Source organism: Styela clava, chromosome 15, assembly GCF_964204865.1.
Source record: "Styela clava chromosome 15, kaStyClav1.hap1.2, whole genome shotgun sequence".
In the NCBI taxonomy this organism is placed as follows: Eukaryota; Metazoa; Chordata; class Ascidiacea; order Stolidobranchia; family Styelidae; genus Styela; species Styela clava.
Window position 1 is genome coordinate 9764603 of NC_135264.1, and position 21541 is coordinate 9786143.

Here is a 21541-nt window from a genome sequence, read left to right on the forward strand (position 1 = left end):
TTCATAGTCGGATCGGTGAAAAATCTGATAAGTTGTATTTTGTTCTGATTCAGATGGCTTCGGATAAAAATGATGATTTGCTGGATTTGTTAGTTCAAAATCCGGATTCTCTTAGTCGGGAGGATTTAGAAAAACTATGTGAAGCAATTAGTAAGGATACGTTAACAACTGAAATCGGAACTACAAGATCTGGCGATCTTGTCACACCGTTTCATGGCTACGTTCCTTCAAGGGAATCATGTACACAGCCCGTTTGTGCGAGCGAAGTGCTCGCTGCCACAAACTCGCTGGTAGATTTAAATCAAAAAGAAGATGTCGAAAAACACTCGACCCACAACATCTTGCAGAGTTTGACAACAAATACTCAACAAGGGATTCGTTCATTAAACACCGGTCCAATAAGCTTTCGACCGATAACAGTAAGCATTCCACGACAGAGACCGATTTGTTCAATCCCTCAAGTCTCTTCTAGAGACAATTGCCATACTTTCCAGTATGCTTCTAACCATGCTACCTCATCTGCGGAAATGAAACGTCATCCGGAAAAAGAAAACAGACCTCAAATTTTAGCAAAACGAACGGGTGAGTTTATGAAAATTTGATTCGTTTATTTAATTGTTTAATTATTTGTGGTACGTATAAACTCTTACTGATAGCTTCATACGCTTAATCTCGCAATTTCACCCCATTGCGATGTTGTCATTTTGCTTCTCAAGTGTCCACGAAGTGGAAATAAATTTAACCTCCATGACCCTATTCATAAAATCTCTTTTTTTCTAGTCAGTTATGGAATCGGCGGGAGTAACCCCCAATACATACATGGATCAGGAACCTCCATGACTTTATTAATCGTGCACACTAATCCACACAAAACAATGACTAAACAATTACTTTCTATTATATTCTTTTTGGTTTAAATGTATCATAGTGGTATTAATAAAATCTCCTTTTCTCTAGCCAGTAATGGAATCGGCGGGAGTAACCCACAACCAATTTACGTAAAACATCTTGAAGATGACGACGAAGTCAAGATAGCGACTCTGAGAGGAGTTCCAGGTAAAAAAAACATATATTTTGTAAAAAAAAATCATTATTAAATTTACTATTTTCCACATAGCAATGGCATTTTGAGTTGCTATATGTTTTTTAGATTAATCAATGTTATCCAAACTTATTCTAGACAAAAACGAAGAGAATGGAGCTGCTGTAGGAATGCTGGTTAATCATCACGGAAATATGGCAATCGCATATCCAATCGGACCTTATCACTCAAATGTATTTGAAGATAACTTGTATGGGTATCGCAGAATGCAAGTTAGGTACACAGTTCCATGTAGCGAACAGGCGGTTGCAACTACCACATGGCTGATGGAAAATTTTGAAGAAAATTTGATGACGACTGTACCGAGAAGCGTTATGTACCAGGTTATGTTACTTACGCTTCCGAGACAATTTTTTAATAAAATCAGATTAAAGAATTTAAGTAAGTGCCTCGATAAGTGAGTCGTTGTAAAAGCTTATAATAATCATTCATTTCTGAATTCAACCCAATTTTTTCCCACGTTTTAAAACAGGAATATGTACGGTATTTCGAGAAAGACGGAAGATTCAGACATTTCAATCAAGCAGTATTCGGCAAAATGGTCAGGTCATGCTTCCCAAATTTAACTACTCGACGTCTGGGTATCCGTGGACATTCAAGGTTGAAGCTACAAATCAAAATTCTTGATTAAAGTCAAATAATTCTGAAATTACGCAGAAGTACTTGTGCCAACTCTGTTTAAAAAAATCAAAACTTTTTGCACTTTGCTCATTTACTTACGTTATTTAAATATTCGATTATATTAACTTTTCCTGCTTTCCAATCGTTTTTAATTTTCAGGTACCACTACGCTGGGCTGGGTGTCAAATCAAGCTCAATATACGCGAATCATGTATTTGCTAAACTTGAAACGAACGTTGTTAGAACAACAACGGGGCATAAGTAAGTTATACTACAGAGTTAATCTAGTCCTGGGAGTCACAATACAATATAGTCCCACTTTATTATTTTTACATTACAACTAAAGTCTGTTTACTGGTTTTTAATTTATTGTTCACATTTTACTTAGCACATTTTGTTTACTTATATAGGAAGCAAAACAGTCGAGGGCAGATGAATGTTGCAGCTAATGTAACAGTTGAGTGTTGCGAAGAGCAGGGAAAGAGTAATAAATCAACGAAAAATATAGAAGTCGAAAAACCAATCCCGCCAAAAAAGAACAAAAAATCAGGTTTTAATCTTTTACTCAGTTTGGTAAGTAACTTCGGAATACACAAATTGGAAGAGTGCTATCTCTTTACTTTTGAACAGCATCTATTTGCTCTAGATTTGAAATTAATATCAATTTTATAGGTATTCCGACTGTATATCCAGGGATGAGAGAATTGAAGCCGATTTTGGACATCGATCATACGCGTCTCAACTCATTTTTAAATTTCTATAGCAGATATAACAAGCAATTCCTATCGTATATTACTGCACTGGATCACTTGAAAACTAAGGTATGCATATGTAAAATAAACATAAAATTTCAATTATGTCCAATAATGTAACTTACCCTATTATAGGAGTGAACTTTTTTTTCTATTCTGTACAAAAGCTAACAATGTTGCATGCACTTGTGCAAACACTGAATTGACGTATATTTAAATATAAACCCTGTGTCATTCTGCTCTCAAACGGCCACAAAATCCAAACCCCGAAAAACTCATATAATTTGCAAATACAACGAATCGCATTGATTCATAGAATCGACTTTACTGAAAAAATTCATGTTTGTATATTAGGATCACCTGCAGAATTTCACGGTATACTTACCCTATGACTGTACGGATTTATTGCAACACCCAACTATTGTGGATATTATAAAAATCTATGATACAATATTATATAAAAAAGCAACAGAAAATCTCCTACCAGATTGCTTGGCTTCTCTATCTACAGATTTCAAAGGTACGTTATTAGAAATATTTTGAAATTATTATCCCGATAATATTATAAAATATTTTGCAGTCGCAGTTCGGAAATTTGCAAAAACTTTTGTCCAGTGGGTGCCAGATGTTGCGGCCATTTGCGACGTGCCTGACAAAGTTCATGAGACTAGGCTCGGTGCTGCTACGGCTTGGGGTGATTGTGTCAGACGAATGACGACATTGTGTCACGTGGCAAAAGAAGCGCGAAAAGCTTTACGAGATCATGGACTAACAAAACAAGTTAGTTATGACTCGTTCGTATGTAAAAAGACGTGGTACTAAGATAGAATTCTTATATCCATACGGTAGGATGGGAGAACCGACAAGACGTCTTAATCATACTACAAACCACAGCCTTCCGCCCAATTACCAGTTCATTATTGGAAATGGGTTAGTTGGAAGATTTTCGTTTCAGATGTATGGACTTGGCGGTGGAGGAAGCCGTAACGTAATCCACCCTATACATCGAGTAGTTCAGCAATCCTATTGCACATAAATATCCCCGCCGGGTAGAAAGCTGCGAAATTTATGAAGTACATAAACGTAATATCTCTCTAGTAAAAAATACAATTTTTAACCACTGAAAATTTCAAAGCAATTGGTCCAGTAGATAATGAGAAAATATATTTTTTCATGACAAGAACAAGAAACTGAATTCTAACAACAACAACATAATAATAATAACAAAACGATCTATATGTTCACTTTAAGTTCAAAAAATTACTGTCATAGAGTAAATTTATTGTAATTCAAAAAGTTCAATTCGTTCACATGTCTTCCTGTGAGTCTGGATCGCAATGTGGAGACGGTAAGCCCCGCTAAGCCTAATGCTCTTTCTGATACAGCGGATTTGGCTGAGACACAGAAGTACTGCAACAACTGCGATATTTGATAAGTTTTTTTGTTCCGTTGCCGTTGACACGTGTCCTTCACCCGCGCAAACGAGCGAGTGGGAGGAGAGTGTGAAAATATAGTGAAGTTTGCGGCGTCGTAGAAACTCCACATAGCAATTTATAAATTATGTGAAGGACTTGACACAAAACGTTATACCGTGTTTGCAACCAACTTTTAACCCTAAGAATCGATTCCTATGCATCGAAATCGATTCTAGTCGATTCAACTATGAATCGATTCCGGAGTCGATTCCCCCATCCCTATTCTTAACCCAACCCTTAGACACATGGGCCAAACGCCGAGCCACTGAAAAAAAAAGTAAATCGGCGTACTACGCAGATTTTGTTCAGTTTACCAATATTAAATATAATAAACTTTCTTCCAGTTACGCGTGGATTTGGAGATGATATCAATCGAAGAAATAGCTTTAATGTGTGGTTGGGCTGGAAATGATGCCACGATGACAGAAAATTATAACGTAGACGAACATCGTGACGTCATTACACAAGAAATAGCTATAGCGAAAAAATATTTATCTGTATTTATAAGAATGTTGAAGGTAGGAAAAACATTATGCATAACACCTCCCAACTTAAAAAAATGAGGAATATTTTTTATATAATGGTGTATAATGATCTCAATTTGTTTTAAAATTATTTTTGGCTAGGAGCACGCTGCCATCGAAGAATACATTACTGTCTTAGATGCGATCGTCAGCGAACATGGCGGTGCACCAAATATAGACTATAACCGTGAAGATGATACCAGAAAAAGAAGAGCGGCTATTTCACAACAATTTTTGATGAAATGGGCACTTTATACAAGTAAAATGCTCAGCGAAGTGAGTTTATTCTACACATGCAAACGATTTATTCAAATTGCTAATGTATGTAGGTTTTTCCTGTACTACTTCATTGCTATTGTTATAACATTGCCCTCGTTCAGATTACTTTGCGAACGAGCGGATCTGTCGGAACATTTCATCTTGTATCGCTCCTGTTTGGAGACTACGTCAGCCACTCACTCTGCACTCAGAACGAGGAAGTTGTTTTCATGAAAGTATACAAGAGGATTATAAACGAAGCCATGGCTCAAGATTAAGATGACTACTGGAAGAATGTCAGCTTGCCATGGAAGAACATAGGCCAAGCTGTCATCCACGAATCTGTATGTGTTGGCGATACTAAAGTATTTTTTTGTTTATTGGACTTCCGTATTATTTCGTTTTAAATTATTGTTATTTTTATACAAAATATATATTGATTAATTTTAATGGTTCACTATCTACCACTATCCGATTTCTAATGAAATGTTAAAAGTTAATAAATTCATATGCTTCTTTTGAATTATATGTACCGTCGATAAGTGATATGCTTGCTATACCAAACGTAAGATTTGCACTGACTACGCCGTCTTTCATCTCTTCATATTCCTGGGAAAATTCCTGACGATATTTCCCCATCTGTACAACGATTTGTAGAGAAATAAAGATCGATTCGGAGCGCCATTCTAATATGTGTTAATTAACGACGTTCTTAATGCTAAAAAAACGGCATAAATCACCAGAAGTAAGACAACAAACCCAGTTTGAGAGACGGATGCTAAATAGTAAAAATGAGGAAGTTAACAATATGACTCCATGTCGCGCCATTCAGGTCGACTCGAAACCGGATCTGAAATTTAATACAGTACATAGTGTAATTAAAAGCCTTTGTGAGGTACGGTACTGAGCTGTCAGCCATTTTGAATCTGTATCATGTTTACCATCTTGAAAATTAGGAGGATATTATTCTAGCGCACATGGAGAATAGCATATCGGCTTCTGGAATCCGGTAGTCCAGTAGTCGGACACGCTGGGCGCTAGAGGTGGAGTGAGCGCTAGTTTCTGAGTTCATGCGAGCGTTTAAATGTGAATTTATGCTTTGTGTTGTAAGTCTGCATGTGGTGCCGCCAGCTGTTGTGGGTTTGTATTCAGTTTATTCTTGACTAACTTCGTGATTCTATCAGTATAGAACAGGTCAATACAATAATATCTAAATCTGATAGTCTATCTGGTGATACGAGGTCTGACATAACTCAGTACTGCAGTAACTGGATTATTCGCAAAGTTAAAAACTTGAAGATGAGCGAACAGGATTTACAAGCTCTCTCTGGATATCTGGAGCAAACTTTGTCTCCAGAGGCAGGAATTCGAAAACAAGGTGGGTATGATTTATATACAGTTATATATTTCAGTATTTCAATTGTCAAAGTCATTTAATTAACTTCTATTTCGAGTCGCAGTTTTTACCACTTCATGGTAGCTCCTGCCACGAACGAACCGCCGCGTCTCTTGTCATAGTTTTATGGTGCTATTCAGTAATCAGTACAGTATTCCGGTATATTCATAAAGTCATGTACCAGATTTTAGTTTATCATGCGGGATTATATCTATTTAAACCTGTAATCTAACCTCAAATACATCAAAACTGTATCCATAAGAAAAATGTTCCAACTTACCGTTACCCAATATTTATCACCATTACAGCAGCCCTACAATTACAGCCAACATGCCGTGGTTACTGCAGCAAAATTTTACCCCACTTTGGTTTTCAATTTGCAGCCGCGGTAACGGCAGCTTGCCATTGGTTTGTAGCAGCTAAAAAGTCAGACGTCATAGGTTTGGTTATATCGGCCATGGTTTGGAAACCCGCCATGGTTTTACGGCAGCTGTAAAGGCCTCAAAATACTTGAAACTGCACTTGGAGTATTTCATGTTTTGATATGATTTTTTTTTTCAAGCCGAGAAATTTTTGGAAAGTGTGGAAGGAAATTCTGGTTACGCTTTGATGCTATTGAAGTTGGTTGAAGCAGTAATTGGCCAACAAACAAAAAATGCTGTCATACCACTTGCTTCAGCAGTCACATTCAAAAACTTTGTCAAGAGAAACTGGCGAAAGGTAAAACTAAAACAAGGAATTTATTTATAATTTTCAATATTCAATTACTTACTCTCATGGATTGGCATGGGTTTTTATATGCTGATATAGGCTATAAATTGAACACAATCTGACATTACACTGACATAAAAATACTTTGACCATATACAAATATAGTAATTATTGTAATGATGAAATATATAAGAACCCAGAATATGATTTTCAGCGCTTACAATCTTTAGTGTCGATGCTGCCCACCTCTTTTTTCTATATATAAAATTTGAGAATATATTTTTAGATTCCTGATGAACCATCTAAAATATCTGAGGCAGATCGAAACACAATTAAACAACATGTTGTGGACCTTATGCTCAGAAGTCCAGAACAATATCAGAAACAACTTAGTGAAGCCATCAGCATTATAGGTAATTTCATAACTTTCAGGTTCATGATATTTGAAGTAATATTGAGTTGAATGTGGGTATGTTGTAATTGTAGGTTTGCCCTCACTTTTTTCCAATAAAGTTGTCCTGTGATAGAATTAGTCCGCAGAGCACTTCCATTTTTTCCAATGTAGTAGTTGAAGCTACTTTTTAGTAGCTCCCAATCCCTCTTGCGAGGCTCCGTAGCTCCGAATTGACTCGAGGCGCTTCACCATAGCGTATGGCTCTTTACAGATCGAGGCTTTAGATACTCTTGGTGTCAATAATTTTAGTTTCAAAATGCCTAACATATACCCATACCCTATCTGTCCAACCCTGTCTTCTCTGATTAATAAAGTTACTCTAGATCTAGCGGTTTTTAGTAATGCAATTGGTTTTTCATATTTTCTACTTCTATTTCTTCTCAGGACGAGAGGATTTTCCTCATGAGTGGCCTACATTGATGCAAGAAATGATAACTAAATTTCAATCTGGTGATTTCCATATTATAAATGGTGTTTTACAAACTGCACATTCATTGTTCAAAAGGTTTGTGCTTTTTACAATCTAAACAAGTGCATTGGAGGTAAATAGAAGTCAAGAATTATGATACTAGCTAATTAGTTGCAGTATTGTGGAGATTGTAGGGATGGGCAATATAGAATACCGAATCCGGAGGATTCGAATCCCAAAGTATTCGAATCCAACGGGATCCGATAACAGGATTCGGTTTCCGCCTCTCCGGCGCCAAGCGTCAATTTTTGTATTTCGGGTTTCTAATTTATCAATTATAGACGAGCATTTTTCTCGCGTTGAAATCTCTCTCGTTTAATTGAACTTGCGTTTGCTCGCAAAGAATCGGTGAACATCAATCACTGTAATTTCAATCGGCATATTCAGGACAAGAAGTCGGTAATATAACCTCTCGCCGAGGACTCGATTTATTGCACCATTTTTGCGTTTTCCTTCTTTGCTATCTAGTTAGCGTTATTTGTGCTGACTTACTGGAGATATTCCGATAATCTGAATGGAACAATCTTTAATTGTTTACAGACGTGCCTTGCTTCATTTTGAATTAAATGATTTTTCGCGACCTACGAGTTTTTTCAAAAAAATGATGCACGTAAACCGAAAGCCAGGCGTTAAATGTTATAACATTACTCGCCATTAATTTAAATCAAATATTATTTATGAATAATTTTATTATACCATTTTCCGAAATACAAAGTTATATCGCAAAACGCGAACTACTGTCACATTTAAATTTCACTCTCAAAAGATTACATATTTTTCGGTCCGTTTCTATCGTTCAAGATAGACGCACGTTTAAGCGAGTGTCTGTAGAATTTTAGTCGCCGATAAATTTTGAAAAAAGTTGCCGCATCTGGCGAAGATAGTGACGTATTGAATTTGAGTAGGGCTAAGTCTGGGTAGATAATGATTAATGATAACATTTCTATCGTTCAAGATAGACGCACGTTTGATCGAGTGTCTGTAGTATTTTAGTTGCCGATAAATTTTGAAAAAAGTTGCCGCATCTGGCGAAGATAGTGACGTATTGAATTTGAGTAGGGCTAAGTCTGGGTAGATAATGATTAATGATAACATTTCTATCGTTCAAGATAGACGCAAGTTTGATCGGAAGTCTGTAGTATTTTAGTCGCCGATGAATTTTGAAAAAAGTTGCCGCATTTGGCGAAGATAGTGACGTATTGAATTTGAGTAGGGCCAAGTCTGGGTAGATATGTAACGATAATCATAAAAAATGAGTTCGTCTTCAGATGTTATTACCTAATAACTAAGTACGAAATCGCGTTTACGGGAACTTGGTTTTACGTGTCTTGCTTTCACAGAATAAAAGGTTGATTTTAATTGATAGTGGTTAAATTTAATATTTCACAACTGCGCATAGGTTGCAGTGGCCACACGCTGGTTCAGCATCTAATTAATTCTCAGCGGGTATGTTGTAGTATACTCGGCAGACTTACATTAATAATGATTTAACGCCGTTTCATGTCTATTTTGTATTTAACCACTTACTATTAGAGTGTGTAAAGCTGTTTTAATTTAGCATATCAGTATTTATTAGTATTTAGGGATTACATACATTTGGAACAATTGAAGGCAAAAAATATTGTAATATTCCTAAATTTTATTGTCCTGGGAACTGCCTGTTTAGTATCAAATGAAATCCAATGTTCAGGACATTTCCAAATAGATAATACATTTATAGTAAGTGATACATTTGCAATTTTTTACCATCTAAGTCCAGCAATGTAGAAATTTCCACTATTTGAATAAGTATGAAAATAGAATAGGATTCGGTATTCTGGATTCGATTTAACTATTCTAGAATATTCTAGAATAGTAAATTATTCTACATTGCCCATCCCTAGGAGATTGTTTTAGTAGTTATGCTCTACTAAAAAAGTACTTGGAAATAAAATGCTTACTATAAATGGAAGTTTATAACTGGTATTAGAAGATTGAAAACATCTATTGTACTGGCTTGAACTTCTTCAAGCTTCTCATCATTCAGCATTTACTGGTGTGTAATGCACCACAGTAATTATATATAGTTTTGGTTAGTTAACACCATCCATTCCATCCATCCATTCCCATCCAACCATCCATCCCCAAATTTTGGTTATAATTCTATTTTAGATATCGGCACGAATTTCGTTCTGATAAGCTATGGACTGAAATTAAAATAGTCTTGGATGCATTCGCTGCTCCATTAACTGAGCTGTTTCTCAACACAGTGAAGCTGTTGGAACAACATGCAGCCAATAAGGATGCTGCTAAGGTAGTTAATGACTTCAAAAAAATAATAAAGAAAGGAAATCAAACAAATAAATGGCTCAATTATAATTAGCCAAAGATTTTTATACCGAAGGACGTAACATTATTATTTCAAAGAAAATTCAAAGTCATGCTAGCTGATTGCCGAGTATTGATTTCATCATCTCTCGATTAATTGAGGTACAAAAGTTAAAAACGAGCATGTCAATGACCTGGTGGCCAACATATAGTTTTCCATTCAAGGGTGGATTTCATATTTACAGTGAATGTGCCATAGTTAAGGTAGTATCAGTACATTTTCCGATGAAAATGAGTCGGCATGTGACTGCTTGTTTTTTATAATCATTACTTCATAATCATTTTTTGGAATTGTCATTAACAATTTTCATTTATTTTTTAGGTTTTATTCAGTTCCCTGGTTCTCATCTCTAAGATCTTCTACAGCTTGAATTACCAGGTATGCTTGACCAAAACTGATCATTTTAATTTTTTTTTTGTACTAATTAAAAGTTTCTGATTCTTCTTGGTGTAGTGTATGCATCTCTGTCAGTATTATTTGTTGATACCACATATTCACATTGTGAGCTCTGTGACATAATTTTGGAAAAAAAAATTTTTTCAACTATACTTCGCTTTCTTCAGGATCTGCCAGAATTTTTTGAAGATAACATGGACAAATGGATGCCGCAGTTTCACATGCTTTTAACAACCGATAACAAATTATTACACACGGGGGTATGAAAGAGATATGTTTAGTGCTCGAATGCAAACCGGCGGTGTCTTTATGCAAATGTTTGATATTTTGAAACATTTCTTCGCAATTAATTTTAATTTCAATTAAATCAGTAAAAAACAATGAAATATGTCACTACAAAATTGTGAAATTTTACAGAAAACTGTATTTAATTTATCTGAATTTTGAAAAGATTATATTTTAATGACTGGTTCCTCTGAGCAATATGGGTTCAACTACTTAGTTTCTTATTAATCATGTCCACTGGAATGCATCCTATATTCACCATCAAACCTGCACCCTCGACCTTGTATGTTTTTTATACATTTGTTATAATGGAATGAACCAAAATTTCTTTAACTTACAGGATGATGAAGAAGCAGGTTATGTTGAACTTCTCAAGTCACAAATATGTGACAACGTTGCTCTCTATGCTCAAAAATATGATGAAGAATTTACGAAGTTTCTTCCTCAATTTGTAACAGCCATTTGGGAACTTCTTGTTAACACTGGAATGCAAGTGAAGTATGACTTGGTATGTTTTTTTTTATATATTCCTTGATTCTTCATTATTTTATATAATTCATATGCGAATGAAAATAATGTTATTGTTTGTATACAGTTAACTTCAAATGCCATCGGATTTTTAACGAGTGTCAGTGAGAAACAACAATACAAATCATTATTTGAAGCTGACGGTGTGTTGGCATCAATTTGCGAGAAGGTGGGTAAAACGATTACAAAATAAATTTTTAATATGTTGTAAAATGCATTTTTAGTACAGTGAATATTCATTTGAATCTGTGACATGCAGTTTTCTCAAATTGAAGCCTTTTGTATTTTTTAAAAGCTCCAGAAAGATACAGTTTTGGTAATGTTTAAATTGATAGCTGGCAATCAACTATAATTTCTCTACAATTATGTTTTAGGTTGTTGTACCTAACATGGAATTCCGAACAGCAGATGAAGAACAATTTGAAGACAATCCAGAGGAATATATCAGGAGAGATTTAGAAGGATCTGGTAAATTTAACTAACTTTTTGTAGTGATTCATATTCCTTTCAAAACTATGTTTATCAAATTATATCCTTTGCTGCCAGATGTTCATACGCGACGAAGAGCTTCTTGTGACTTAGTTCGAGGATTGACAAAACATTTTGAAGCTCCAGTGACTCAGATATTCTCACAATATGTGGCAACAATGCTTGAGGTATGTGATATCACAATTATATTTACTTTTCCCTGAGTTCATAATATTTTATTGAAATTTAATTTATCACAGCTTCATGCAAAAGATCGTGCGAATAATTGGAAAAGTAAGGACGCAGCTATCTATCTTGTTACGTCACTTGCTCAAAAAGGTTCAACATCAAAACATGGAACAACAAAAGCAAGTGAACTGGTCAATTTGCAGGATTTTTTCGATAGTCATATTCTGACAGAACTGGCTTCAGCTAATAGTAAGTATTTGCCTAATTTTTTAATGTGAAACCCATAATTTGGAATATGCGAGATAGCGATTTACAACTTCTACAATATCTTCTTTTAATTGGTATTTGGACTGCTTGTTAGTTCATCCCGAATTAACATTTGGGTTAAACTTTTTCTTTTCTAACAGTTAGTGAGTTTCCAGTACTCAAGTCTGATTCTATCAAATACATTGTGACGTTTCGTCAACAAATGGGAAAGGAGAGACTTATGAAAGCATTGCCGTTACTTGTCCAACATTTGCCATCGACTAGCATTGTTGTACACACATACGCAGCTCATGCTATTGAAAGATTCTTAACTATAAAAGCTCAGGGAAATGTACCTTTGTGAGTAAATATGCTTGTTTGGTATAATTTGAATATGTTGCAACATCTTTCACATTAATATGGTTTTTCAATTCATATTTTTTTTTGAATCTGAAATTTAACTAGGTCCATAGCTTGAAGATCTTTATTTTTTTCAAATGCTCCTGATACACAATTTAGATCTTCTTAACATCTTAAACATTAAAATGTTTTTTTAAATCATTTTTTTCTAGAATCTCGAAGACCGAGATTCAGCCCTTGCTTGAAAATCTACTTGCAAACTTGTTTCAAGCACTTCGAATCCCTGGATCAACTGAGAATGAGTATGTCATGAAGGCGGCTATGAGGACATTTTCATTGGCAGGGGAGCTTGTCTGTCCTTATATACCGACTATAGTGAATGAATTATGCCAGAAACTCCTACAGTCTAGCAAGGTATGAAAAGAAGCTCGTAAATCGGATTATTTCATATATATGATTGAATATATACAAAGCTGTTCTCTTTGGACTTATTATTCCAAGCGCAATAAAATACCTTCAAATATTATTGATTATTCAAAATACTTGATGCAGAATATAAAACTATTCTCTGGTATAGGTTCTTACAGTTGAGGGAGGCATACTTGACCGCTTGCATGTAAACGAACTACTGTTTTACCTCACTATTACAAAATTTCTGATACATAGTTTCTTGATTTGGTATTCGCAAGCTAGATGAAATAACATATTTAAGTGATACATTGGATTGCTTATATATAACTTGCTACAGAGAAAAAAACGATCAATACTACCAATGTGATAAGTATTTTTCCTTTTTCAGAATCCTAGCAAGCCGCATTTCAACCATTATCTGTTCGAAGCACTATCAATCTGTATAAAAGTATCATGCCAACAAGATAAATCTGCTGTTGCAAGTTTTGAACAAGCATTATTCGAAATGTTCACTGACATATTACAACGTGACGTGACTGAGTTTATTCCTTATGTTTTTCAAAGTAAGACATAATTTTCATGAACTAAATACTTTATTTACAATGACTAGTCTTAGCTCTTATATTAAAAAAGATAGAAACACGTTGAATGGTGTTATGGAGTACTCTGAAATAATACATAGAATTATGAGTCGTATATGATAAATTATAATTAATTACAATTAAAATTTTGTTCTAATAAATTACTTGCCCATAGCTATCTTCTCAAATTGTCACAGTTTAAAAATAAGATTGATATTTTGCGCATTTTTGCTCCCAGAATCCTCTTTTAAGCACCGAAACCCGAGGAATTCTGACCATATATATTTCTCTTCTTATATGTGCTCTCAACAAGCTTGGTCTGATCATCTCTAGTTAATGCCCATGTACTATTTTCAATATCAGTATTTATGTCTGATAAAATATATTTCTTATTCACAGTCATGTCGATGCTGCTGGAGATTAGAGAGCCTCCTATCCCAGAAACTTACATGGCTCTCTTCCCTCACTTACTAAATCCTGATCTTTGGGATAGACCAGGAAACATACCACCATTGGTTCGATTATTGCAAGCTTATATCGAAAAGGTTTATAGTTGTATTTTGAATAATAATATTCTTAAAGCATATAGTTGTTGCTGTTATGCTGAAAACAGAGGAAATCTATCATACACCAAGGTTTTGGATCCAACTATCATGTTTTTAGTTAGAGTAGGGGTGAAAGCAGCACTTCAAAAAAATTTACACCTTTTTGGATCTAAATAGATTTGGGAATAGTCCTATCATAAAATTCCTCATTTCAGGGCCCAGACTCCATTGCTGCCTCCGGAAAGTTATCTCCACTATTAGGAGTCTTTCAAAAAATGATTGCTTCAAAAACCAATGATCATCAAGGATTCTATTTGTTGAACAGCATGTATGAGTACATCAAACCGTAAGTTACTTAAAATACAGTACCTCTGTTTCAATATACAAACTATGATGCTTCCATCAGTGAAGAGATGTTACCTTCCTCCGAAGCATAAATAAAATATAAAATTTAAGTAATTAATCCTACGGAAATCATAGGTTGGACTGCTATGCCTCGCCTACTCATCAGTTTAGGTTTGGGTATTCTTATTAGAAGAGCTCACAAGATAAGGACTTGAGTGAATAATGTATATATCAGCATCGATAATGCAGTAAAGATAGACACATATTTGAAGATAAAAATCAAACAACTTTTATACATAACTACCAGTTAATTTTATTCCTATCTAAAACCTAAGCCATGCAATATTTTTTTGTTTTTAGGTGGTTTGCGTATCCTTATAAAATAGGCAGGTAAAATTACTATGTTAACCAAAAAACAATCTATTTTAAAGTTTTTCATTCTTTTGCAGGGAAGCACTAGAGCAATACACGAAGCAAATTTTCTCTCTCTTGTTTCAACGATTAATGAAATCAAAAACTGTTAAATTCACTCGAGGCTTAATAGTTTATTTTTGTCTGTATATGATCAAGTTGTCTCCAGATGCTTTTCAAAAGGTTATAGACTCGATACAGCCCAAGTAAGTATATAATGTTAGCATCAAAGCTTGGTTAATATGCATACATTAAATGGTGCAGGAACCCACAATAGTAAGAAGTCTAGCTATACTTTCACACATAATTATTTCATATTGTGTTAGAACCTGCGAACCCACTGAGGGCCATCAGTAATGCGTGCACCTAACTATAAGCCAATCTTTATTAACTTTCTTTTCTTCAGTATGTTTGCGATGGTTTTGGAGAAGCTACTTATAGCAGATGTACAGAAAGTATCTGGCACCACTGAAAAAAAGATTTGTTCTGTCGGTTTGTCTAAACTACTGACAGAATGCTCAGCATTTCAGGATGAAAATTATGCCAGACTCTGGTAAGGATTTTGTTTAGTTTGGAATCTACAAATTTATCCAATATGTCTTGTTGTTAACTAACTCAAATTCCTACTTAAGGCCTCCCCTGCTTCAAGCTGTTATTGGATTATTTGAACTTCCTGAAGATGACTCAGTACCTGACGATGAACATTTTATTGAAGTTGAGGAAACTCCAGGTCAGTTATAAAGCTCTTTCTTATTGGTCAAAGTCAACACATTAGAAACCTGTTATTTTACAAGAGTAAACGAATGCGATTTTATATTCAATCACTTTTTCATGCCATTCTCCTTAGGTTATCAGACTGCTTACTCTCAACTTGCATTTGCAAGCAAGAAAAGTGAAGATCCGGTGAAAGTGGACAATCCTAAAGTATACCTTGCGCAATGTTTAGCTTCGTTTTCAAAGAATTGCCCTGGCAAGGTAAATCATTTATGCTAGACTAGATGTAGTCGTATTGTGCTATGTAGCAGGTAATGGCCCGACACGGTTGCACCTCTGATTATGTTACATGGGAAGCAAATATAATGTGAATATTATTATTATCAAGAGGATTGGTGGACTTTCCCCTTAATCATGTGATGGTTTATGATACATCTGTCATTGACTTGAGTTACGATTCTTAAAGATTCAAATTGTGACACAAATTATCTATTTAAAATATCCCGGTGTGAACTCAACTACCATAACTCTAGGATAGTTTATGTCAAGTTTTCAAAATAGCAAAAAAAAAATTCAGTGAAATACAAATTAGGACGTCCATAAATGAGGCATCGAGTTGTTTACTAGGAAGTTGCAACTCAAAATAGGCTGCGTTGGTTTAAAATGACTTGGAAGTTTGCTTCAAAGTTGAAAGCTATATACTCAATGCTCGCTAATCTCTGTTACCAGTACTGTTGAGGGAAATTACTTTTATTCATTGTTTTCAGAACGAAATGGTGATAAGAGATATTTTTTTTTTCAGGTTCCAAACATGGTCAACTACCTGAACCCAGATGCCAAGACCTTTTTACAGCAATACATGGCAGCAGCCAACGTTCAAATTTCTTAATACTGAAACATTTAAATTTGCCTGTTTCTTACTGCCTGTGCCAGTTCAATCTACCCTTCCACCAAGTGTGGGCTAAAGATGATTGCAGATCATAATCATACTTGTCATCGAATGCCCATGCTTGGTAGGAGTTCACGTTCCATTTCATTTGTGTGAATTTCCATATGTGACATATAATCATATTGTGGCACGGAGTTGATACCGTTTGTCGTGGCGCTGAAACTGTGCCATTACTGTTTAATATTTTCGTACAGCTGTGAATAAACAATTGCATTTATCAAAACCTGGTGTTAACACAAAAAACAAGCGATAGAATGGATATGCGGTCTCAGTGTTAGGATGAAATGTTAGAAAAGTCATTAACTGGTGCAAAATATGAAAAAATGGCGGTTCCATAGTTGCAATAGTTTAGGCTTAAGTTAGGGTATCAGTTGGTGTCTGTTCTGCGCAACTTTTTTCCACCCTTGTTTTTAATTTGCCAAAGGGTGGGCCTCCGCCTTCGTGGCCCACCACGGTACCTCTCATGCTTTCCGGGACATTTCCAATATCTTTCGGTTGACCGTAATTGAGTACACATACAAAATAAACACAACATGATCTTTTCGTTCAAAGGTTTTTATCTTATATGTGTTGTGAGAGCTTTCATAACGGTTTGACATCCCAAATCAAAACCGTTTTTGCTCTTGTGTTTCTCCGAAAATAAGACCTAGCCTGAATTTTAAAAATGGTCGATAGCAAGAATTTTTTTGACCCAGTCGATAGCAAGAAATCTCTTCTACACGTTTCAAATGATTATTAATCCATGTTTAGCAGTTATTTTAAATATAAACGTGTTATTCATAAGTAAATAGATATCGGTTTCCATATTTTGTATACCAACTTGAAAATCTCGTGATTTCGTTATTTGGTTTTTAATAAATGAAAATAAAAGCCACCCCCTAAAAAAGGCCTAGTGTTATTTTTCAAAATAAATTTTAAATCAATGTCAACAACGTGCTGCGGTTGTCCGGATATTGTATAGGTGTGGAGCATCGTCATATCTGAAAAAGATTAATTGAGGACCACCATGAGCATAACCGTTACCACATTCGTTGACGACCAGATAACGCAGCACTTATACCCATATTACAACAAACGGTGTTTGCAATCGACATACGAAATTGTCTCGCGACGTATGCTTCATACATGAAAACCAGCTTCAACGGGCCTTATATTTATATCACATGCTTGGCTGTAAAATAAATTTAATCAGTTTTGACGGGTAAATGATTTACTCTTGTTTCCCTGGCAACGGTGTCTATTTTCTACGATGCAGTCTACCGATAGTTGACGTTTATATATATGCAGGCAAGAAGAAAAATTTGACCGTAATTTGTGGTAATGAAGATTAAACTTGATCGCTTAGCAGTGATATTGTCGTAGTTCTATGGTAGATATATGTTTATCGAAAGCAAGCTCAGGCACTTTTGATAGTAAAAGTTAACTTAACAGCAAGCCGAATTTGAATATTTTATGGCTATAATATTGCCATATTCAGACCGTGGCCCGCAGAGAAATTTTAGCGTGCACTAAACCATTGGCAGATATTTGTATTTATTGGCAGAACATTGAGTTATTTTTAAACTATTCCAACGATGAAGAACCCTTTTCCTAATCCCGATGTCGAGATTGATGTTTGTTAAAATCACGGAATCCCAATGTTGTATCTAGAAACGTCAAGACGGTGCAAATATGGGAATGACGTTCTGTGATCGGTACAAGGACAGGACCAAGCCGATGAAATGAGTCGCGCTTTTTATCCAAACTTCGTGCCTTATGCTCGCGGCAAGCAACTCCTTATTTGGAGAGGTTGTTTTTTTGACGATAGCACCAGGCCGCTCACGCAACAAGTAACAAATTAGTCAAATATACCATATCATCATACAACAAAAAAGGTGATCGAGGTAAACTGGGAGTAGGACTGGGAATGGTTAATCGGCTAATCAATTTTAGATGGCTAACGGTTACGATTTATTTTAACCGTTAACTGACTTGATCTCAGGTACAAACCATTTATATAATGTACGATTTCTTCAAAAATGATTACGTCATCGCAAGTTATCTCCTGTGACGTTTAAATCAGAAGAATATCACTAACTGTATTGGTAAGGACCCAATACATGTGAAAAATGTTTTTAAGTAACAATATTGCTGAATATGAAAATTAGACAATGGTAAATTCAGAATCAATTTTTGGTCAAACTATATTCTTCATGATTTTATTGCAAAATCGTATATTCAATGCCATCCAACAAGTGCGTTGTTGATGCTGTTTTTCTCTATGAGATCTCGAAGTAGAATTTGCACATCAAACACTGAAAATTTGTCACATAAATGACATTTCATAACTGAATCGGGTTGTACTGGAGTACTTCCACGTGTCCGAAGCACGCTGCATATCTTTTGCAGCAGAGCGATGACGAATCTATCTCGATTCGTGAATAATTTCGAGCGGTACAGGAATAAGATTTAGCGAAATTGCTTTGCAGCCATTGTGACGTAACAAGCTAAATTATAAATTATAACGTTAAGCCACAGTGTCTGGTGTGTTTTAAGTAATATCTGCCACGAAATAATGTAATTTTAAGCGGCATTACAAAACCAAACACGAGAAAAGATACCGAAAATACCACGGTATTTCTCGGGAAGCAACTTTAAAATAACTACCTTAAAAACTAATAAGAACGGTGAACTCTGATTCTTAAATATATATATTTGAAGTGAGTAAACTCGCGATGTTTTGATCACTTTTGGGTTTTCTCCGACTGCGGCCCGCGAGACATCGTTACAAGTTTTTGCGGCCCGTCAACCTCGCAACCTTGGACCAACCTGTTATAGAACAATATTTTGAACTTATCGGACGGCGATTGGAGCCAAACTGACGCGAGCATCGTCACCTATGAGGAAGTCTAACATTAAATTAACCGAGGAAAAAAGTCGAACATAGACTACTAACAAAAGCCGGACTTTTTAAGATACGTTTTAGCGACCCAAATAGTCAAATACTACCTTGGAATACCTATCTTTGCTTGTATTCGATTATTAACAAGACTTACATAAAAGTAATACTTCATCGGCATTAGTTGAATAATGCGAAAGGTACAGGGTGTTCATTTATTCAAATTGCAAAGGGAATTTATCAATGCCATAAATGGACCCGAGAGGCATATTTAATGATGTAAACACTCAAATAAACACTGATTAAAATAAAACAAATCTGGCTGAGATCTTACTTCCTTATTAAATTGCACCGGGACTTTACGAACACCTTGTATTGTATATCATGTCATTTGTGTCAACACAGCAAAGGCTATAACTACTGTCTCGTTAAAATCCTGATTTATGGTTTTTTGTTGTTAGGGGTTTTATTGTTGTTATTTATGGTTTCTAAGTTGTTGGCAACGGAAGAAAAACACCTGGGCATTATTAACGTTAACTATTTATCACAAAGTATACAGAACGACGGGTCGTTGAAGATATTGCAAATTGACGTTCCGATGCACGCAGGAAAAGTTTAGTTTGCCAAATGTGAAGTACCAGTATTAGAGATTGTTTAGAAAAGTATTTAGCGAGTCTCAACGTTTCAAAAAAATTTCAGTCTTTAGTTTTGTCTTTTTAAAATTTAATTATCAGAATCGAAATTTGTAATGACAAAACGTGCAAAAAATCATAAAAAAACTGTAACTGATTTGAAGGAAGAAATATGAATATTATGATTATAAAGAACTCATTAAAAAAAAATTCTATTTGTTAAACTCAACGAAACATAGTCCAATGATTATTTTAACTGTGAATGTACCTTACTTTTCTCTGATTGTATTACGTCAATTCTTGCGCATTGTTACGTAGTAATGATAAAGTTATTTTGAATTGAACTCCTAGTCTGATCACTGACCATACTTGAACCGGTTTTAACGTTTCAATTTCTATGTCAACCGCGTAACATACTACGTCCGAATTTATTGTCGTGACATAGTCAAACAGAATCTATTATTCAATGTCCATTTACAACCTTGTTTTCTCGTCTTTATGAGCGATTTTGGTCATTAATATTGTCGTCATGTTTAAGTATTCTACCAATATTTACACAAGTCTAGCCTTTATAACACGATAGAATTTGGAAGTCCGATTTCCTCTACCAACCGCTTCCGTAAACTGTCATAGAGAGAATGGCTATTAGTTGTGATAGACCGGGAATCAGATGCGCTTGAATAATATCTGAATAATACTAATTGATGGCAAACAATATCTTAAAAGTGTCTTTCTTCAGGTTTCTTTCAGCCAAGGTATACGAGCGCGCAGTTTCGGTTGCTTGTCTCGGTTGGTTCAATCGGTGAAAGGATTATTGTTAACAAGCCAGGAAAAGCCTGTTTTCAGTAAATCGTTCAAGAATAGAGTAAAAATGGTATGACAAAGGACGTAAGAACTGTTGTCTCTTTGCAAATGCCGCAAAATTGCATAATGTTAAATTAGGTTTCGGGCACAAACTACTTGACTTCACAAAAATGTAATTTGACTCGACAGGCTTGGGTGTTGGTGGCTACAGAGAACTCTGAATGTGCACAGGCTAAGATAAAAATATTAGTTATGGTTACGCATGGTGAGTGTTGTACATAATCCAATTCAATAATTATGTCTCATTTAAAAGTGAAGGAAACTTACAAACTTACTCATGAAAAAAGTTTCATCAGTATTTGAATAAAAAAGAAATGGCGAAATGAACGTAAGTATTGGTTTAGGGGGAGCATTTATCATTGTGACCAAACAAAAAGTATCATTATTTAGTGTCCACACCTTCAGGGCGGACAAGAGTTATGGTTTACACATACATGAATACGTGTTTTTTTGTACCTTATAGTTCAAAACTCACGAAGTCAGTTTCAAGAGCAACAGAGGAGAAAATCGCTAGAAAATGGATGTTTGTTTATACTTTATAAGAATAATACCACGCTGAACTCACAGTCTAATCATACATGTTCAAAAGTTTAAAACTGGTTACTTTTT

At 35.2% G+C, this 21541-nt stretch overlaps 2 protein-coding genes across 2 annotated transcripts; both read left to right on the top strand.

The window, feature by feature from the left end:
* The first annotated feature begins 12 nt into the window (after positions 1–12).
* LOC120334189 (transcription factor RFX4-like) lies at positions 13–5705 on the top strand. Its single transcript, XM_039401649.2, has 12 exons — positions 13–582; positions 958–1056; positions 1181–1425; positions 1575–1702; positions 1883–1984; positions 2134–2273; positions 2396–2544; positions 2830–2995; positions 3056–3255; positions 4295–4468; positions 4577–4750; positions 4855–5705. Exons 1-12 carry the CDS (start codon positions 54–56, stop codon positions 5008–5010), a joined length of 2262 nt encoding a protein of 753 aa, XP_039257583.2. The 5' UTR covers positions 13–53; the 3' UTR covers positions 5011–5705.
* Positions 5706–5908: 203 nt separating this feature from the next.
* Positions 5909–16781, top strand: LOC120334361 (exportin-2-like). Its single transcript, XM_039401863.2, has 22 exons — positions 5909–6110; positions 6691–6848; positions 7126–7252; positions 7678–7798; positions 9914–10055; positions 10452–10508; positions 10694–10786; positions 11152–11319; positions 11407–11508; positions 11714–11807; positions 11886–11995; positions 12068–12245; positions 12404–12602; positions 12815–13016; positions 13402–13576; positions 13994–14139; positions 14355–14485; positions 14934–15101; positions 15302–15448; positions 15528–15625; positions 15743–15870; positions 16412–16781. The coding sequence occupies exons 1-22, from the start codon at positions 6032–6034 to the stop codon at positions 16496–16498; spliced, it is 2910 nt and encodes a 969-aa protein (XP_039257797.1). The 5' UTR covers positions 5909–6031; the 3' UTR covers positions 16499–16781.
* The last annotated feature ends 4760 nt before the right edge of the window (positions 16782–21541 follow it).

Bases quoted from the DNA above. Each gene is read 5' to 3' on its own strand.
- LOC120334189 (XM_039401649.2), top strand. From the start codon at position 54: ATGGCTTCGGATAAAAATGATGATTTGCTGGATTTGTTAGTTCAAAAT. The intron at 1,426-1,574 runs GTTATGTTACTT...GTTTTAAAACAG, and splicing joins CGAGAAGCGTTATGTACCAG to GAATATGTACGGTATTTCGA. The intron at 1,703-1,882 runs GTTGAAGCTACA...TTTAATTTTCAG, and splicing joins GGTATCCGTGGACATTCAAG to GTACCACTACGCTGGGCTGG.
- LOC120334361 (XM_039401863.2), top strand. From the start codon at position 6,032: ATGAGCGAACAGGATTTACAAGCTCTCTCTGGATATCTGGAGCAAACT. The intron at 6,849-7,125 runs GTAAAACTAAAA...ATATATTTTTAG, and splicing joins TCAAGAGAAACTGGCGAAAG to ATTCCTGATGAACCATCTAA. The intron at 15,871-16,411 runs GTAAATCATTTA...TTTTTTTTTCAG, and splicing joins CAAAGAATTGCCCTGGCAAG to GTTCCAAACATGGTCAACTA.